General features: G+C 44.6%; 1 protein-coding gene across 1 annotated transcript; it reads right to left on the minus strand.

The window, feature by feature from the left end:
- Window positions 1-637: 637 nt before the first annotated feature.
- CLN5 (CLN5 intracellular trafficking protein) lies at window positions 638-13,013 on the minus strand (the record flags this gene model as incomplete). The annotated part of the gene is given in 5 exon segments (XM_079779466.1): window positions 638-5,364; window positions 7,920-8,145; window positions 9,291-9,456; window positions 12,792-12,949; window positions 12,951-13,013. Coding segments are annotated over 5 exon segments (1,125 nt in total). The 3' UTR covers window positions 638-4,852.
- Window positions 13,014-20,985: the final 7,972 nt, after the last annotated feature.

Here is a 20,985-nt window from a genome sequence, read left to right on the forward strand (position 1 = left end):
ATTGAAAATGCATAATGAAAGGCTGAGCAGCAGCTATGCTGCTGTCTTTGAAGATGAAGGAAGGGGCCATGAACCAAGGGAAGGCAGTCTCTAGAATCTGGAAAAGGCAAGAGGATGAATTCTTTCCTAGTGCATCCTAAAGGACTGAAGCCTTCCAGTGAAAGGTCGTTTTTTCTCAATTTCAGTTGACGTTGAATATTATTTTATGTTAGTTTCAGGTGTACAACATAATGGTTAAGACAATTATATCATTGACAAAGTGATCCCTGATAATTCTACTACCCACCAGGCATCATACTTAGTTACTACAATACTAAAGGCCCAGTGCACAAAGTTAGTGCACGGGGGGTGGTGAGAGGGTCCCCTCAGCCCAGCCTGCACCCTCTCCAATTCGGGATCCCTTGGGGGATGTCCAACTGCCAGTTTAGGCCCAATCCCGGGGATCCAGCCTAAACCAGCAGTCGGACATCCCTCTCACAATCCTGGACTACTGGCTACTAATCGCTCACCTGGTTGCCCCCAACTGCCCCCCGCCAGCCTAATTGCCCCCAACTGCCCCCCCCCCCCCCCCCCGCCAGCCTGGTTGCCTCTCACAGCCCTCTCCCCAACCCCGCACCGGCCTGGTCACCCCACGCAGCCTGCTTGTTTAGTCATTTGGTCGTCCCTCACTAACCCCCCTGCTGGCCTGGTCACCCCACGCAGCCTGCTTGTTTAGTCATTTGGTCATCCCTCACTAACCCGCCCTGCTGGCCTGGTCACCCCACACAGCCTGCTGCTTGGTCATTTGGTCGCCCCTCACTAACCCCCCTGCCGGCCTGGTCACCCCATGCAGCCTGCTTGTTCAGTCGTTTGGTCGTCCCTCACTAACCCCCCTGCCGGCCTGATCATAAGCAGCCATCTTGTCAGGGCATGAGGGTTAATTTGCATATTACCTCTTTATTATATAGAATTACTGATTGTATTTGCTATGCTTTACAGTATGACTACCAATTTGTACTTGTTAATCCCTTAACTTTTTCACCCAGTCCTCTAACCCCACTCCCATCTGGCAACCCTCAGTTTGTTCTCTATAACTGTCAGTCTGTTACTGTTTTGTTTCATTTTTTCTTGAAATTCCACATATAAGTGAAATGATATGGTATCTGTCTTTCTCTGACTTATTTTACTTTGCATAATATCCTCTAGGTCCATCCATGTCACAAACAGTAAGATTTCATTCTTTTTTATAGCCGAGTAATATTCCATTGCATAACGTACCATCACTTTTTTATCCACTTGTCTATTGATGGGCACTTACATTGCTTTGATATCGTGCCTATCCTACCTAATAAAAGAGTAATATGCTAATTGACCATACCTTCGCTACTCCCACAGCCAATCAGGGACGCTATGCAAATTAACCCAGCAAAGATGGCGGCCCCCACACGCTGCCCCGCCCCCCCATCGCTGAGGGACCCGGGTGGCGGAGGCGCTCCTATCACTGAGGTACCCGGGCGGCAGCTGCACCCCGATCGCTGAGGGACCCGGGCAGCGCCCCAATCACTGAGGGACCCAGGTGGCGGTGGCGCCCCGATCGCGGGTGGCGGCATGGGGCCGGGCAGCGCCTGCCCCACGCCGCCGCCACCGGGGTCCAAGCCCCGACCCTGAAAGAAGGCGGAAGGCGGTGGCCAGAGCCAAGGCCTGGGTCCCCGGTGCCGGAGGAAAACTGGTGCCGGCAGCCAGGTGAAGGAAGGTCTATTGCACGAATCTTCGTGCACCGGGCCTCTAGTTGTAAATAATGCAATGAACATAAGTGTGTATATATCTTTTCAAATTAGTGTTTTGTGTTTCTTCGGATATATACCCAGAAGTGGAATTGCTGGGTTGTAAGGGGTCCTATTCTTAATTTTTTGAGGAACCTCCACACTTTTCCATAGCAGCTGCACCAACTTGCAAACTGTGGGGCTTGTTTTAATACTACCAAGCAGCCAGAAAAGTTTTACCTGTTTGCTCACACCCAACTTTCCTTTAAAAAAGGCCATATATGACATGTATAAAAGGACACAAAGCCTTTTCCTCCAAGTGAATTAAGAGCTTATCCTTAGAATAATCAGTCCAGTAAAAGAATATATAATTAATATCCTCTCTTGTTTTAAATAGGGGCGAGAGAATGTAGAAAGTTTAAGGAGCAGGAAGCTACTTGGACAATAGGGTAAATGTGAGGAAGATGCTGGAAACAAACTGGCCAACCGTTTGGCTGTGAAATGGGGGGAAAATGTGTGGTTTTGGAGCACTGCTCTTTGTATAACATGCCAACCGTTTCTTTAAAAAAGTAAAGTCATCACCTTAAAGGAACTGCAGTCCCAGAGAATTCATTAAATGCCACCAGAGCAGATCATAAAACTGGATCAACTTCCTAATTGTTTTTTTCTGGTTTCTAAAGAGCCAATTTTGATTGAAGGTTTCAAATACTTAAGAGTTCAGTGATTATTTTCACCTTTTTTACTATATTCCTCTAACTATAAAAATATATTTATGCCAGTTTGTGGGTATACTTAATACTGAGCCAGAATTAATAAGTGAGGGTATATTTATTGTAAAGCCCTTACATAATTCAAACTTCAACAAATGGTTTCTCTTAAGAAACAGAGGAAATTTTATCAATTTACAACTTAACAGAAAAGTAGCAATCACACTGAAGTTATACAGTATTTCAAAGGTCTGCATTTAATTGGCATATTCCTGTGTGGGCCCCACTCCCATTTTGAAAACATTCTTAAATCATCTCTATTGCAAAGCCCTACTTCATCTTTTAAGGACAGTTGACAGGTTTAGAAAATTCTTAAGAAGTACTTACTAGTATATTAATGTTATGCTTTTTGTGCTAGTCACCTGAGTCTGCTACTTTCACGGAATTTCTTCATTTATTAGTATTCTTAGGAACAATAAAGTCTTGAATGCTTTTTTAACATAACTGTTAGAATCCTGCTTTAAAATTCAAGTTCCATGTACAGATGTCCTCATTTGTCTTTGCTATGGAACCAAATTCTGTGGTGCACAGCTAACACAAACTTGGCACAGGAGTTTGCTTGTTATCCCAATGCAACTCTGTAAATCTAAACTACTGTTTTCCTGGAACAACTTTCCTAAGAACCCAGTAAAAGTTGGCCTTAGCCCGTTGTAGCCCCTAGAAAGAGATAATGCAAAGACCCAAGTTCTCCCTATGTACTTGAGTAAGGCTCTGCAGTAGACATACCAGTGCAGTTTCTCAAGCTATCTGTAGTAAATGGCTGGGTGTTTATTTTCAGACTATCATCTAGTGCCTATAATTTGAAAAATAAAAGTGAATTCCTAGACAAATGAATTATAAAATGACATAAAATACAAGCCCTGTTTTTTAAAAATTAGATTCAACAGAAACAAAATTACTCCAAGGTGCTTTCGAAGTTTCTAAATGCTTCCTATAAGTATCTGTACTTCTCTCCTAAGGGCCAGTAACGTCTGGTATTAGTAACATGATGCAGGCACTGGTCGGAGGACACACCAGCGCTGACAAAGCTTGCTTGAGAGTGCATCCCGTTCAGTCAATAGAACTTGGTTCAAACGTGGCTCAACGCTCGCTGGGTAGCAATGGAAAGGTCACTTAAGCTCTCTAAGGCCCATTGACTCGTGTGGACCAGGTAAATAATATCCATGCTTAGGCTTTTTATGAGAACTCAGTGATCATGTACTAACCCCTCAGGAAGCACTCAAATGTTAATGGAAACGGAATTGGATTGGTACATTCACTACTAAACACAGGGTTTTTTTCTCTGATTCTTGCTTCATCATCTTACTGACGGGTGTTTTTTCCATGAATAGAGACAATGTGTTCAGCTGATAATCAGACACTTAAAGGACCCTGTAACCTTGTTTGATGGCCCTAATAGGAAGTACAGCTACTTGGAGACCCCTGCCAAAAACCTGTCCTCTTGATGAGAAGTTTACCCTCTTCCTCCGATCTGGCGGCTTCGGTGGGCAGACGGAGGGCTACATGTGGCAGTGAAGGAGTCGGGGCACCTATCACCCAGACACGTCCGCAGTCAGTAACGCCCAATCGTTTCATTAGGCAAGATCAAGGGTGGCAGTTCATTCTTTGATTAATCTTTATAGCCACCATTTATTGTGACCTTACTAGGCCAAACATACATGGGTTCAATCTTTACAACCATCCTGACAGAGGAATCATTTTAGAGCTAAGGAAACTAAGGTTCAAAGGTATTAAGTTGCTTATATCACACAATGCCAGTTACTAGCTAGTTCTAAAATACTAGCCCAATACTTGTGCTCTTTTTTCATCTGGAACCACAGCCACTCTATATATGGTGTCCAAATTAGTCTTTAGGTTTAAGTGGGCAGAACAAAATCAAACTAACAGAGCAGTTCCAAAAGCTGCAAGAGCTGTGAAGTCAGTCTAAACTACCAAAGAGTACCTAAGTGTAAAAGGGTAACTACCATCCCAGGAGAAAATAGCTCCTACCATAAAAATGTCACTGGGGCTAACTTTAAAATCTTGCTACACTGTATTCATGATTTTAAAATGTTGGGTCCAAAGAGCCTATGTAGCTGATATAAGCTGTGATTCTCCATATTAATAAAGGGTTCACCGATTGAAATCAAGATCATGTAATGTGCTCACTTTGGCCAGCACTATTAGTTTCAGCTTCTTTCCAAAAAAAATTCCTGAGATACTATTATGCAGCAATTCTGCCCCTGTGCATTTTACCTTTCTGCCCCAAGGAAGAAAGGCCTAAAAAATACACAAATGTAAAACAACTCCATGAAAAACTGATATGCTGGTGGTAGAAGGATACAAATCAGTAGAATAAAGATTTTATAAACCAGAGATTGTGTTGTTTCTGTTAGGTAAAGGGATTTCTTCATATGTTATTTTAATAAAAGGAAATTTCATAGGTAAAAACCAATATTCAAAATTATAAAACAAATAGAACTGTCTGTGTATAATCACTGCATCAAAAATTTTCAAGAGACTCAAGAGAAATTCTTTAGTTGACAAATGTGGTTTGAAGGGGTAATAAAACTTTTTTATGGCTAAAGCGAGAGTCTCATTTCCAGTTGGCCCAAAAACAGATGTTTCATTTCCCAAAAAAGTAGGTTCTCCACTGTAAAGAAATATTCTTGTGTAGTTGGTTTCTATATTCTTGAACTCTGCTCCAAGTTCAGCCAACTTCTTATATGTCCTTAACACGAATTTGGAACAGTCGTAGGATTCAAACCATGTCTCCGCCCCTTTTTCTGGGCTGGCTTGGACAGTCCATGTCTCATAATAAATCCCTGTTTCATTGTCCTGTTTGACCCACTGCGCCATTTTGTTAAACATGTTTCCTAGTGGGGAAAAAAATCACTATGTGAATATCAAAATTAATCATGTTAGTTTCAAGTCAAATGTTCTAACCAGATTAAGGCTATAGAGGTACATACATAAACAATAGTTTTTTTAATTTCCAAACCTGCATCTCACAATAGGAATCCAAGCTCAGCCAGTTTTTATTCCATGTTCAAGGCACTAGATATTTCTTAATTGTAAACATTAGATATGATAGGCTGTATAAAGATGAGTTTTACATATACTAATTTTATAGTCATTTAAGCTATAGTCAAAAGCAAAATTATACACATATAGAAACTGTCTTTCTTTACCCCTCTCAACAAACCTTGTATTTAGAGGCAAGAGAGAAAAAGAAAGCAGGGGGACATTGTGTAAGAGGAAAGAGCGAAAGGGGTAAAGAGTTCAAGAAGAACCGAGGAGGGTGAAATGCGGAGCTCTGTCACAAAGCATGGCACGCGTGCAGTCTGAATGGCTCCTGAGGAATAGCTAGAGAAGGCTGGCCTTCCAATGTGATAGAGGACACATGTACCCCACCCACCTAGAACATTTGCTATTTCCCTTTCTTCCTGTACTTGCAGCTGTTGAGATTCTGCTTACAACCTTCCTACCCACCACACAAATTCTTCCAATAAATCAACTAAAACTGGAAATGTTTTTGGCCAAGTTTAGACTATATGGACTCCTGGATGGCTAACAGTCCCTCCTACCACCTTGTACCAGAGCACAAGAGCCTCTTAATGGTAACAAAACACTGTACTCTGCATGTTGACAAGCACCTGGGCATTTATAATGCCTGAAAGAGCCTGGCCCCAACATTTCTCTCTGTCACTATGGATGCTTCTCGGATTACTCCAACTTGAGTCCGTAAAATAGTACTTCATGCTATAAAATAGAGTGGCTGCTTTATCAATTTTATAGAGTTAAAATTGTGGAGTAATATAAAACCTGTTTTCTTAAACTGGAGATACTGTTCTTTGTGTTCCTAAACTTTGAAAAGCCAGTGCTGTGATTAAGAGATAAGAATGCTTTGAAACACTGTTTTGTAACATGAGAAAAGGCCAATGGATAGGATTAATCACAAAACAGGTGGATAACTTAAAAGACTTAAATACTGGCATATTACAAAATATTTTCCAGGAAATAGTGATCTCTTGTTCATATGATCATATATTGATGTCAGGAGGAAGAATTTGCAGATAATGAGGTAGGAGGAAATGAGAAAGGAGAGATGTGAACTGGCCTAGAATGAAAGAAAGAGTAGCTATGTATTAGACCGAACACTGTTAAAAAAGAAATGGACTTTTATATTATTGGGATGGTTTGTAGCAATTAGAAAGTAGGAAACAGCATGGTATATAGTTGAAAGCAAGATTAGAAAACAGCACAGCATATAGTTAAAATATCCCCAGATGGCATGTAAGAGACACCAATTCTATTCCTGGTTCTACATTAAGCTCTGTGACCCTAAAAGACAGGTAAGTCATGCCACCTGGCTGAACCTTAATTCCTTATTTGTAAAAAAAGTATCTTATCTTCCCCACTGAACACAATCCAAAATGCTCTGTAACGAGCTGTACAAGCGGAAAGCATGATAATTTCCTCAAGTTTTGTGGTTCATTGAATAGTTCTTATAACAAACAGTGGTTTTATTATTTCCACTTTTGTGGAGAAGAACAATTTATAATGTAGAGTTCAATAACTGATATGGGCAAGCTCCCTACCTCTAAAAGCCTCATCCTCATTCTACACACAAAGCAATGAGTCAACAAGATAAAATGTGACCAGTTTCCTATACAAGTTCTGCTGAACTTCTTTCTTTATCACTAACTAAATGCAACACACACGCAGCAAAATTCCAACTGTTTCAGCAACTTTCAAATACATGCAAGAGAACAGAAAAATCTCAGAGATAAAATATTTAAATTGCTCAAGAGGCCTCAAATGTGTGAGATCATATGTTTTAGGAGGCCATGTACAAAGTAGTTAAGAAAAGAGTTAAAAAGGCTTGACTGCCAAGTTTGCAGGCCAACTTCCTTAGTTGTGGGACTTTTATCTCATTGTGACTCGGTTTCCCTATCTGTAAAGTGGGAAAATAATAGCAACTATCTCAGGGGGCTTCTGTGATTATAAATGCTGTGATATATGTAAAGTACTCAGAACATGAGTGGTGGTTATTATTATTTTAATTGTTATTTTCATGACTAAAAGCTTCTTCCCAGATACAGTTAACAGGTCCTTTAATGAATTGTTGTTGTTTTTTAGGCATTTTATGTATTTCCCTCTATTATTTAAGAAGTCCAATTAAATTGTGCAAAGTGTTTTATCATGTCATTTATTTTTACCATGGGAATAAAGGAGATAAGCTACTCATCACTTAGAGTTGAAGTTTTGCATGAGTAATAGTTTGGGTCAAAGGTTAGTGGTTCCAAAAGTACATTTTATAAATTAACCTCTATAAAGTAAGACATTACTGAAATGCCTCAATGAAAAAAATTTCTATCAGTTAGATATTGATGCAATCATCGAATAACGCCGTCTTTTTTTAACTTACCTGATATGGTTGCTACTTGAACTAACGTCCCATTTTCCTTCCAGTGACCATCATCAATTCCTTCAAAAAAGCAGGCAGCTCCTTGATTACACCAGAACGGGGCATTCATTTCAGGTCGGAGATGGGGAAATGTGCAGTTTCCAAGTTGGAAAAGTTCATACCATTCCATTGTGTAGTTCTTGCCAGTTAAAGTACTCTTGAATCCAATGGCATCGTGCATGATTTTCTGTGTAAAGATCACACAAGCATAGAAGTATTTGTGAAGCAACCACTGGTCCAGGAACCGGAGGGAGCAAATGTGACAGATACACCACAAATGCAAGTCAAGCAGAACAACTGTTCCGCTGTTCCTTCTTCCATATTGCTACTCTGTCCACTCTGTAGCTCCTCAAACTCCAGGCCCTCGTCCACTCTGGCCACTGCAGCTCACCTCAGATCGGGAGAACGTATGCGATGTGGACACGTTCCTAACTTCCTTACAGCTTAGAATGAGTGTGAGAAGCCCCCACGCCACGGTCTCGGGGAGGAACTCTGTACCTCACAGGGGATGAGACACTCAAATGGTGGACTAACCCAGGAAAAGCACATTCAACGGGGCCTGAAAATGAAGTGTTTCCTGACTGCTCTGCCCCTTCCTCTGGGCCTCCTCCCTTCCTACTCTTCCAGGAGTTTGGATTCAGAATATTAAAAGGGATGAGAGCAACGGCATTTGTTATTGTCAGGATCACAAAACCTGATAATGTTGGGGGTTTTTTGATTACTCATTTTTAAAAAAATATTTTATTGATTTCAGAGAGGAAGGGAGAGGGAGAAAGATAGAAACATCAATGATGAGAGAATTATTGACTGGCTGCCTCCTGCACGCCCCCTACTGGGGATCGAGCTTGTAATCCAGGCCTGTGCCCTGACTGGGCATCAACCCCTGACCTCCTGGTTCATAGGTCGATGCCCAACCACTGAGCCACACTGGCCAGGCTTGACTCCTCATTTTAAATACACTCAGAGCAAAAACAATAAACACAATCTAAAATATTTCCTCAGCCCTAACCGGTTTGGCTCAGTGGATAGAGCGTCAGCCTGCGGACTCAAGGGTCCCAGGTTCGATTCCAGTCAAGGGCATGTACCTTGGTTGTGGGCACATCCCCAGTAGGGGGTGTGCAGGAGGCAGCTGATCGATGTTTCTCTCTCATCGATGTTTCTAACTCTCTGTCCCTCTCCATTCCTCTCTGTAAAAAATCAATAAAATATATTTAAAAATATGTGTGTATATATATATATATATATATATATATATATATATATTTCCTCAAATTCACTTAATAAGGACATCATTTAATTAACTAAACTTATAAGATCAAGATACATCCTTACCAAGTGTCCCAGGAGGTCTCCATATTTAAATTCCCACACTGGGGCTTGTAACCGAAAAACTTCAATGACATCATCATCCTTCATAACTGGGGTAGGGGAGCCAGTTGGACAGAAAGTGTATTTAGCTTGACAGTAAGGATCTGGTGCCGGACGGAAGGAAAAGCGTCTAATAAAGAAAAAGAAACCATCAACTTAGGATGCTTCTTCTTGCACATTTTAAAATCCAAATTTTAACTTCACTGTCAATAACATTTTTAGAGAAAACGTTTTAAAGCTGAGCCCATAGCATATAAATATACACTGTATTTATCCTGTGAACAAACTCCAATGATGTCTTTTACAGCAAAAGGTATATTAAAAACACTGATAATAGCATGCTTCCCTGTTTCCTGCTCCCATTGGGAGAACTTGGAAGATGGGGACCATACCTTAAAGTGTTTATAGCTCTAGATCTTATTTAGTAGACAAATATTTACTGAATAAAGGAAAAGTTTTCAAATGATACTTAATTTCCCAAACAATCCATATGCTAAGTGCTAAGATTATTCAAAGATAATTATGATTAAATAGAATATGTTTACTATTTTCTTAAGAATTTACTAATATTCCTGAAACCAATATTTATTGAGGACCTACTGTGTGTAGGACACTGTACTAGGAAGGAGGGAAATAAAAATTATAACGTCGTTCCCTTCCTCGAGGCGCTTTGGGTCGGGGCTGGGAAGACAAACAATGAAGCACAGTGTAGTAGGTGCTAGACCAAAGAAATAAACAAAGTCCTATGGACACAAAGAGGAAGAAATCATTTTCACCTGTAGGGGATAGGTGGGCGTGAGGAGGTCAGAGAGAGAGATGAAGATCTGGCCTAGGTTTTTAAGATACTTTCGAAGAGTAGGATAGAAAGGGAAAACACGAAGTATTATAAGATAAGCACAACACACTGGGAGCGTCTCTCTCTGGTAGGTAATTAAGACCCGCCTTTAGGCTTCCAGGCAGGAGTGGTGAGAGGAGAGGGAGGCAGCCGAACCCGGAGTCCTACCACCGGGAGGGTGAGCCGAGGAGTCAGCATAAAGGATTTTAAGTAGCAGATCTGATATGACTGATTTTGCTGTAAGATAAACCTTATTTTATAAATTAGAAGGTAGAGAGGCCAAATTAAGGCTGAGAGGTCAGTTTTAGGAGGTTACTTCAATAATGCAACAAGAAAAGAAAGTGGCTTGAGAAGCCTGTGGCAATAGGCCTACAGCTGAATTCAGCTCAATATTTACTATTAGACACGGGGAGAAAAGATGAAAGAGAAGGAAGCTACCTCTATCTGTGCTCTAAAAATCCTAGATCCCTGAGGTTCCGGCTAGAGCTACTGTTTTACAATCCTAGCACATCAACAAAAATTCTTATTTTAATTGAAACCTAAATGTTAGCCAAAAATAGTAACAACCCTCAGGAACATTTACCAGATTCATGTATACTCACCTGTTTGATAGGTGCTTACCTGGTTTAAACAAATGTTTAATTATGTATGTTTCACCTGCCCACGGCCAAATCTATTTTATGTCTAAGGTAATTTCAAAAGCATAATTTAAGTTCACACTTTATAACTTTTCTTATATACAGGTGAGGTTATTAGGTAGCGACATATACTTTTTTAAAATATATTTTTATTGATTTCAGAGAAGAAGGGAGAAGGAGAGATAGAAACATCAATGATGAGAATCATCGATTGGCTGCCTTCTGCATGCCCCCTACTGGGGATCAAGCCCAAAACCCAGGCATGTTCCCTTGACCGGAATCAAACCTGGGACCCTTCAGTCTGCAGCCGAAGCTCTATCCACTGAGCCAAACCAGCTAGGGCAGGTAGCCACATATACTTAATATTTGAAACTGTTAAACAAACATAAGAAGTCATACTCAATACCCTGCCCTTAAATCAAGTAGTTTTGCATTTACACTTTCCTCCTTGTTTTATTGAATATTTTATTTTTACTTCTTATGAACATTTTATTAACATTTCCCAGAACACCAGCATCAACCCCAAACTTCTCTTTTCATGTATATCAAGCAAAACAAGAACTGGCGAAAACCACTCAGTGAGCAAAATACACTAATATCCAGGATTGACAACAGCTGGCATTTACTAGATTTAATCCTCCCAACATAACTAAGGTAGTGCTACTCTATCCCCACTTTCTGGCGGAGGACACGTGGGCACAGAGATACTGAACAACTTGCCCAAGATCACACAGCTAGTCATGATGGTGTCCGATTTGATCAGCAGCAGTTGGAATCCAAAACTCACTCCCAACCACTAGGTTATCCTGCCGCCCAACTCACTGTTTTGTCATCGAAAATAGTTGTGTTTTCTTTATATATATATATATGTGTGTGTGTGTGTGTGTGTGTGTGTGTGTGTGTGTGTGTGTGTGTGTGTGTATATATATATATAATGATTTTTTAAATTGATTTCAGAGAGGAAGGGAGAGGGAGAGAGATTGAAACATCAATGATGAGAGAGAATCATTGACTGGCTGCCTCCTGCACCCCCACACTGGGGATGAGACCCCGCATGTGCCCTGACCTGAGTGGAACCGTGATGTCCATGCTCAGCCACTGAGCTCACTGGCTGGGCTAGTTTTTATGCGTTTTCAAAGCTGCGGGCCTTTCCGGCGCCCCACGTGACACCACGTTTCCTTCCTCTGTTTGGCCACCTGACAGGAGCAGGCCCAGTAAGCACTCCTCTAGGTCCAAGGCTGGATCCCGCCTCACAGTGGTGCAGCCTCCGCGCTCGACTTGCGACCAGCGCCGACCTCCAGGCTTAAGCCAGGGGGCAAAGGAAGTGTCCCCCGCCTTCCCGGAAGTGTCCCCCGCCTTCCCGGTGTGCCCAGGGCCTAGGAAGCGGGGGCTTCCCCCACACCGGACTTTTAGTGCTAAACACGGGAAGTCCCCGCGAACCAAGACGAGTTGGTCCCGCTGTAAAGTCTGCCAAAGGTTACACACTCACGGTAACTAATGATGGCATAACGTAATAAATGTGAAACTAAAAGTCTTCCCACTGTTCAGAGAGTCTAAAAGTGACGCGATAACATAGCTTTACTTCCCTTTCCTTCCATAATTCAGGTCAGCCCTGGGTCTGTCCCCTCCTCACTGACTCAAGTGTCCCTAAGAGAAAGGCCTCAGGGCGGCACGCAACAGGCAGGGGCCACTCCCGCGCTCCCAACTTCCTTCCACACGGCGCCCGGTTGGCCCACGGCCGCGTGACCCGGACACCCTGGCCCGCGCGCCGGTGCGGGTCCCCCCTCCGACGCCCGGAGTCCCGCCGCCCCCCGCGCGCGCCCGCCCCCCGCGCGCGCCCGCCCCCCGCGCGCGCCCGCCCCCCGCGCGCGCCCGCCCCCCGCGCGCGCCCGCCCCCCGCGCGCGCCCGCCCCCCGCGCGCGCCCGCCCCCGCGCGCGCCCGCCCCCGCGCGCGCCCGCCCCCGCGCGCGCCCGCCCCCCGCGCGCACTCACCTGTAGGGCACGGGCCACTGGCGCCTGGAGGGCGCGCCCGCGGCTGCCGCCTGCCCGAGCAGCGCCAGGGCCCAGAACCAAGGCGCGCGCCCCAGGGCCGCGCCCGCGCGGCGCTGCCCCCGGGTCCCCAGGCTGGTGTCCCCTGTCTGCGCCATGTGACGGCTCCCGGTGCTCCCGGCGCCTCCGGAGCGCGGCGACTGTGGCGGACCGCGAGCTGAGCATGCGCGGAGCCACACCGCCGCCCCGCGGGAACTGGAGACTCGGTCGCCGGCCTGCGCGTTCCGCCCTCTGCCCTCTGCCCTGGCCCGAGACTCGGTCACCCGGCGCAGGAAGCCTACCTGAGCCTGGGCGCGGGTCTCCCGCGGCCCAGTCCCGCTTCCTCTCCAGTGCCCTGATGCTCCATCAGGTCTTGGGCTCTATTCTTTCTAAACCCACTGGGTGCTGGGGGCGAGGTGGGATGGGGGGGGTAGGGTTGGGGGGAAGGGATTGGATGTGTTGGGTCTTCTGACCTAATTTCTCAGTTTAAAGATCACCTTTCCTTTGGAGCTTCTTCTGAACACCCCCCACCCCCACCAACAACCACCACTGTGAGAAACAAACCAGAGGAATAAGCAAATCCAGCTTTGGGCTCCTTTCTGCCCTGTCCCACAGGCCCAGACGACGTGACGACAAACATTTGAGGGAAGGAGAATCTTTGTTTGGGATGGTGGATGCAATGAGGAAGACAACCGTGGCGGGATGACTTGACCTCGCCTGACCTAATCGGTGATACAAGGGCCAACACTAACAACATATAGCAGAGGCTACTGCTCCAAGTGTGGTAGACAGACAGACATGAGCAGAGCAAGGAGGGTGGGCCGGGTACAGAAGGTCACCAGGGTGGGGCCATGGGTGCCTGGTAAAGGGAAAATTCTAAGAACAAGGGTCTCGCCCCAGGGTGGCTTTTCCTCCCCTGGCATGTCGCTAGTCATGCCGATTTGCCCTTTAGAGAGGAACAAGGGGGCTGAGAATAGCCTTTAAGCATGAAGCCCCAGGGACAGGGAGGTTCTGACCCTCATCAAATACATTTAGGCCTCAGTTGTGTTTCAGCTCCAGGCTCAGAAAAGCAGCAAAACCAGACAAGTAACTCCACAGCTGACCTCAGGGCCAGCCGCATTGACTAATGACCTGGTGCTGACCAATCAGGACACACCTGGCAAGCTGATGAATATTCTGTTGCATCATCCCCTGGGATCTCTCCTAAAATCACCTGTAAAAGCCCTTTGGACAGTGGACCCAGCATGGTCTCCCCTCTCAGGAGCAGGCAGGCTTCTCCCCCCCCCCTTCCCTTCCCTCGGTGCATTACCTTTACCCTCTTCTCCTACGCTCCAAGGGCCCTTCTTTTGCCTCTGTAACTTGTTTCCTGAGCCCATTTCTTCTACCACTCACTTCTTCTGCCCCTGTGACTTCCTAAATAAACGTTCTCTTATAGTTTGAGTCTTGGCTGTGAACTCTTTCCTAGCCAGAACTCAAGTACTGAGGTTGCTGAACCAAGGTCCGATCTGACCCCTCGGGTCTAACACCAGGTGCTGTTCTCGCAGCCGTCAACATAAACTCGAATCTACTCACTCATCTCCCCTCAGATGTTCTTCCTTGTTTGGCTCTACCACTTCAATAAGGAAGAAGATTCTATATCAGTGGTCGGCAAACTCATTAGTCAACAGAGCCAAATATCAACAGTACAACGATTGAAATTTCTTTTGAGAGCCAAATTTTTTAAACTTAAACTTCTTCTAACTCCACTTCTTCAAAATAGACTCGCCCAGGCTGTGGTATTTTGTGGAAGAGCCACACTCAAGGGGCCAAAGAGCCGCATGTGGCTCGCGAGCCGCAGTTTGCTGACCACGGTTCTATAGTATCCTCTTTTCTTTGAGACTTCAACCACCTCAAGAAAACAATAGATCAACTGCCCTACTTTATTACTTACCATGCTACAGATGTTGGGTTATGTCTATAAATAAAACATTAAAGGCGTCACTTATAGTCACTTGTTTAACAAGAGATCAGCAGCCTGCTGAGCTGTTAGGCCAGAGCTTTCCGATGCCCTTGCTTCACTCTGAAAGGAGTTTCAGGGATAAAATGGGCAGGTTTAGAGAGTTTTAGGAATAAAGAGTTTTCTTCCACTACTGAAATGGAATTTTTGGACTGGAACCCGGATTCTTTGTCTGCCAGAATCGGAGAATGAATCCACAGACAGAAAGTGGTATAGCAGAGGTGGAGATTTATTGAAGAACAAGTACAGACTCCCATGTGGGGAGAGGGAAAGAGTCCCACAGAATGGACTCCCAAGTAGAGAGGTGAAAAGGGTCCCCCTGAGTTCCTTTTCTCTATGGCTTATAAAGGCTGCAGATCCTGGTGCCTTGATATCCCCTCTGATTGGTCACTATTCCCTTAGACTGGTGACTATAGTAACTTGTGGGCTAAAGGTCAAACATCACATGGGACATGTGAGGTTCTCCCCACCCCCCTCCTTCCTTATTGTTTTTCTATTCCCTTTGGGCTTTTTTCTCCTTCTGGATGAAGGGCTTCTTTCCCTTTATTTTGTAAATATAGACCTTTTGCTGTTCCCAGCTCCCTCATTCTATGGAAATGTACCTGTTTCAGCTTTCCAGCTCCCCTATTCTATGGAAATATACCTTCTGCTGCTCTGCAGCCCTGTGCTTCCTCCATGGTCCCCCTAATTTCCAAAATTTCTTAAACCTGTCCTATTTACCCCCAAAATTCCTGTTTCACTACTATTTACAGAATCACTCTGAAAAGAGTTTTAGGAATGAAATAGGCAGGTTTTGGGAGTTTAAGGAATAAAGAGGGTTGATGGGGGAGGAATGCATAGGTGAGGGCTTGGAGCTGCCAGAAGGCATACATTCACAGAGAGAGAGACAAAAAAAAAGGTGCCACAGGATATGGGGAGAGGAAGATATTCATTCAGAGCAGATAAGGAAAAACCACAGCATATGGGAAAAAACAAAACAAAACAAACTTTCACAGAGGATAGAGAAATGCCTGCCGACAAATGGGAGAAAGAGGAAAGCAGATTTTCACAGGTGATAGAGAAATGTTACAAGATAAGGGGGAGGGAAAAAAGGGGCACCATGTGGGGTTTGGGCTTTGAAGCTGATATTCTGCGAAAGGAGTGACCAATTAGGAGGGAATATCAAGAGACAAAGAACTACAGCCTTTAAAAACCTTAGCAAAAAAGAGTTTAGTGGGTTACCCCCTTCAGACCCCCTTCTTATGCAGGAGTCTGTATTTGCTCCCAATAAATTTCCACTCTTTTCATCTACAACCTTCTGTCCCTGGCTTCATTCTTCCAATCCATCTGGACAAGGAACTGAGAAAGAAAGCACCCTTCCATCCTGCTCAGGAAAACAACCTGAATCAACTCACAACACGACTGAGCCATCACAATACTTGTCCTATCTAATAAAGAGGGAATCTGCTAATTGACCGTCACGCCTTCACAAAGATGGCAGTGCCCACAGCCAATAAGGCGGGAATATGCTAATTGACTGCCACACCCTCACAGATGGTGGCGCCACAGCCACAAGATGGCTGTGCCCCGTCCCCTCAGCTCCACGCACCTGTATCTGGAGTCCCCCAGTCCCTTCACTTCCGACACAGGCAAGCCTCAGATGGCAGCTGCCCAGCTGCCCAGGGCCGCTCAAGGTTCAGGTAACCAGGGCCGACCGAGGCTTGCACTGCCGGCAGTGGCAGCATCAGAGATGTGATGGGGGTGTTGCCTTCCCCTGATCGCCGGGTCGCTTCCCGCCCCTGAGGGCTTCCAGACTGTGAGAGGGGGCAGGCCAGGCTGAGGGACCCCCCTCCAGTGCATGAATTTTCATGCACCGGGCCTCTAGTAAGTATATAATAAGCAAGGTGACTATAATGGCCAGAGTTGACCACCATGATGGGATCATCACTGGCTTCTCCAGGCCTGCCAGGCCTTCCGAGGGCTGATGGGAAGTATTTATGCTTCCCTTCCTGCTCCCACCAAACACCTTTGCCCACAGGTTGGGGAGTTCTGTGGAGGTTCAGGCAGGGCCCCATTTTAATACCCGCTTATCTAAGCGTTTAAGTGGCTCAAATCCTAGCTCTCCTCCACATACAAGCCTAGCTCAAAATCAAGTCTAAAGACCCACCCAAGATGAGAGGGAACAAATCCTAGCCATGAAAGCTGAAATGTGATGTTGGATTTGTAGGGCACCTGCAGGATTTCCTGTGGACTAGCACTTGAGGATGGCTTAAAACTAATTAAAAGAAACAGTTCTCCAAAGCCATATTGTACAATTAATGGGACCATACACTAGATGGCCACAGTCAGTGGAACTTCCAGTCCTGCTCAGGACTTTACAGAACTACAAAAGTAAACTCCAGGCTGACCTTGACTGGTGGTGGGGATTTCCTGTTTGGGGTCTACAGCTCTAATGGTGAGAAAGCGGTTCCTCACATTGGCCCTAACTTAGCATCTTACTAGCTCCTGTCTGCTCTGGTCCGGTTCTGCCTCTGTTCCTCTTGGTGATGACCCCAGCACCCCAGGGTAAAGATGGTTGAAGAATATTGTTGCCTAATCCCCCCCTGTGCTGGTTACTTCTCTCTGCTCTGTGGCTGTTAAACCTTGAGGGCCCATTGAAACCAAGGGCCCTAGTAGGTTTGGCTCAGTGGATAGAACATTCCCATGGACTGAAGGGTCCTGGGTTCAATTTCAGTCAAGGGCATAAGGGCACGTACCTTGGTTGCAGGCTCGATCCCCTGCCCTAGTCAGGGCATTTCTGTCTCTCCCCCTCCCTTCCGCTCTCTGTAAAATTCAATGGAAAAATATCCTCAGAGGAGGATTAACAAACAAACAAAGATAAACCATTGAAACCAAGGGTCCTTATGACTTTGACACTTTACAAATCTACTGTGCTACTGTGCTTTGGGAGAAATACTGTATTCTGCTAATTTTGCAACTGGTTTTTATCTGCCTTTTATTCCTGGCTCATGAATGGCAGGGCAGATTTTTACAGTCCAAGCTAATTTGTACTTTCTCACTTATAATGTGATGGTTTTGAACTATTCTTTTAGACATTAAAAAAAATAAAAAAACCACACAAAAAAAACAATAGTCTGCCAAAGAGGTCCACAGAACACAAAGAAAAGTTAAGAGGCCTTGTTTGAGCACACTAATTTTCTGCACTAATTTTAGTGTAAGAGGTTAACAATATCTTTTTTTTAAATATCTTTTTATTGATTTCAGAGAGGAAAGGAGAGGGAGAGATTGAAACATCAATGATGAGAGAGAATCATTGATTGGCTGCCTTCTGCATGCCTCCTACTGGGGATCGAGCCTGCAACACGGGCATGTGCCTTGACCAGGAATCGAACCTGGCCATCTGGTTCATAGGTTGATGCGCAACCACTGAGCCACGCTGGCCGGGCAACAATATCTTGATGTTAACAAAATATTAACCACTTCCTCCCCCCTCCCCCAAAGCCTACTAGACAGGTATAGTTACCTGTTTTATAGGTGCTTAACTTGTTTAAACAAATACATCAACTATATATAGGTCCTATTTTCAGATTTTTATTCACAGTTTCACTTACCTACAGCAGAATTTATTTTAGATCAAAGATAACTTAAAGAATAACTTAAGTGTGAATTTAATAAAGTTAAAAAATTATAATATTTCGCCCTAACTGGTTTGGCTCAGTGGATAGAGCCTCGACCTGTGGACTGAAGGGTCCCAGCTTCGATTCCGGTCAAGGGCATGTACCTTGGTTGCGGTCACATCCCCAGTAGGGGGTGTGCAGGAGGCAGCTGGTCAATGTTTCTCTCTCATTGATGTTTCTAACTCTCCCTCTCCCTTCCTCTCTTTACAAAAATCAATTATATATATATATTATAAATTATAATATTCCTTTCAAGGAATTAGAGGAGCTATCTACTTAACATGCAATATTTTAAAACAAACAACTCTGGAACTATAGTTAACATCTCACCCTAATCCTAAATCAAGTAATTTTGGATTTACACTCTTTTGATACCACTGTAATAATCTGGTCACTATTTAACAGGAAATGCGTAAAGGGGAGACTAGATAATATAGACATGTCATTTACACAGCTCTGCTAATTTAGCACTCTCCAAGTCTGTTCCCTGCTGATCGATGGGGGAAGGGACTGGGCAAAGGCAGTTTGGACACAAGCCCAGTAAGGTCTGAGTGATGTGGGAAGGTGCCTACTGTCTGTCAGTCACACCTGGCAGTGAGTCGGTGGCCAGAATAGGTGTGGCCATTGCAAGGGCTTGAAACCTAAATATTTAGACTTCTGAACAAAGGGAGATCCTACCTTTTTGCCTCTCTTGGCCTTTGGCCCTCAGGCCCTCTTGGGACTCCTATTGCAGGGGGCTCACTCCCCTGTGCCCATATGGCCCACAGCCTTGAGGACCCCACACATAATGGACTAATAGACTGTAACTAGCCTGAATGCTAAACTGGACCCAGCTGCAACATGGAATGGGAGGTCTGGACACTGGCACTGCTTTTGGCTCTGCTGGAGTCCCAGCTACACCTCTTTCAGGACTGGATAAAGGGACCTGGGACTTTACAACTTGAGGAATATAACTCCACGCCGATAAAGTGGTCTACCACACCTCACTCTCCCATGGGGGCTTCTGAAAATGCTCATTTCAGCAGGACCCCAAGAACCCCATTTCTACTCATATCCGGGAAATGTGGCCCATTAATTCCTCCGGTAACACTTTTACTTGTTACATTAAATCTCTTAAACCAATCTTTACAATTTTATATGTATTTATTGAATATACAGGGGTGGGCAAAAGTAGGTTTATGATTGCATTGTGACATTCTTTTGAGTTAATCAAGCTATTGTAATAGTCAGAACCTGCATGTCTTTTTCTATACAAACAGCTGTAAACTTACTTTTACTCAACCCTGTATTTTTTACAGTTTATTCTCAAGAAAACCATCTTTAGAATGAAAACTTATCTTTTCTCCATGTATATCAAACAAAAAGAAGTAATGTCTACCACTCAGTAAGAGGAAATACATTAGTTTGAGGTTTCAACAAAACTGGCATTTACTATATATAATCCTCCCAAAAACCCTATGACAAAGGTGTTACTTCCTACTTTCTTTTAAATATATTTTATTGATTTTTTACAGAGAGGAAGGGAGAGGGATAGAGAGCCAGAAATATCATTGAGAGAGAAACATCGATCAGCTGCCTCCTGCACACCCCCTACTGGGGATGTGCCCACAACCAAGGTACATGCCCTTGACCGGAATGGAACCTGGGACCCTTCAGTCCGCAGGCTGAAGCTCTATTCACTGAGCCAAACCCGTTAGGGCTGAGCTTTCTTCTTCTTCCTCTGAATGAGGGGCTTCCTTCCCTTTATTTTGTACATATAGACTATAGAGAGCGCCTGGGAAGGCACACGGGCATTCCTTTAAATTGTCAGCTGAATCCAGGGCGGTCGGCAAAGCCACGCCCTGGAAACACATTCTGCCAAAAGGCGGAAGTGTTGTCAGCTTGACCTTCATCTCTGCCCAGGTGCCGGGGGGGGGGGGGGGGGGGGGTGTTATTATGTAAATCCAGCCAAGCACCAGGAATGAATAGGACTCAGGCCCACCCAAGAATGCAAATAATCTCCTTTGTCTTTACTTTTAGTAAAACTTCCTGGTATTTGGGGTATAAAATAAACACGCTGCATCGGCTCTGGGTCCCTGTCTCCCCATCAGAGGACAGTGGTCCCACTCGGTCCCAGCTTTCCCTACTGTATCTGTGTCTGTCTCTTTCTTTCATTTTCTCAATCCCCCGTCGCCCCTACTCAGGAACCGGATCGCCTTCTATCTGTGCTGTACGTGGAAAAGGGATCCCCCTCTATGATAGACCTCCTGCTGTTCCCAGCTCCCTCATTCTATGGAAATGTACCTGTTTCAGCTTTCCAGCTCCCCATTCTACGGAAATATGCCTTCTGCTGCTCTGCAGCCCTATGCTTCCTCCATGGTACCCCTTAGTTTCTAAACTTTCTAAAATTTCCTAAACTTGTCCTGTTTTACCCCCAAAATTCCTGTCTCAGAACCTTCATTTCTCTTACCAACTGGGTATTTAAATGAAGCCTCGTGTTGGAACAGGTTTCTTATGTGCACAGTGC

This window comes from Cnephaeus nilssonii, assembly GCF_951640355.1.
Source record: "Cnephaeus nilssonii genome assembly, chromosome: 8".
Classification (NCBI taxonomy): domain Eukaryota; kingdom Metazoa; phylum Chordata; class Mammalia; order Chiroptera; family Vespertilionidae; genus Cnephaeus; species Cnephaeus nilssonii.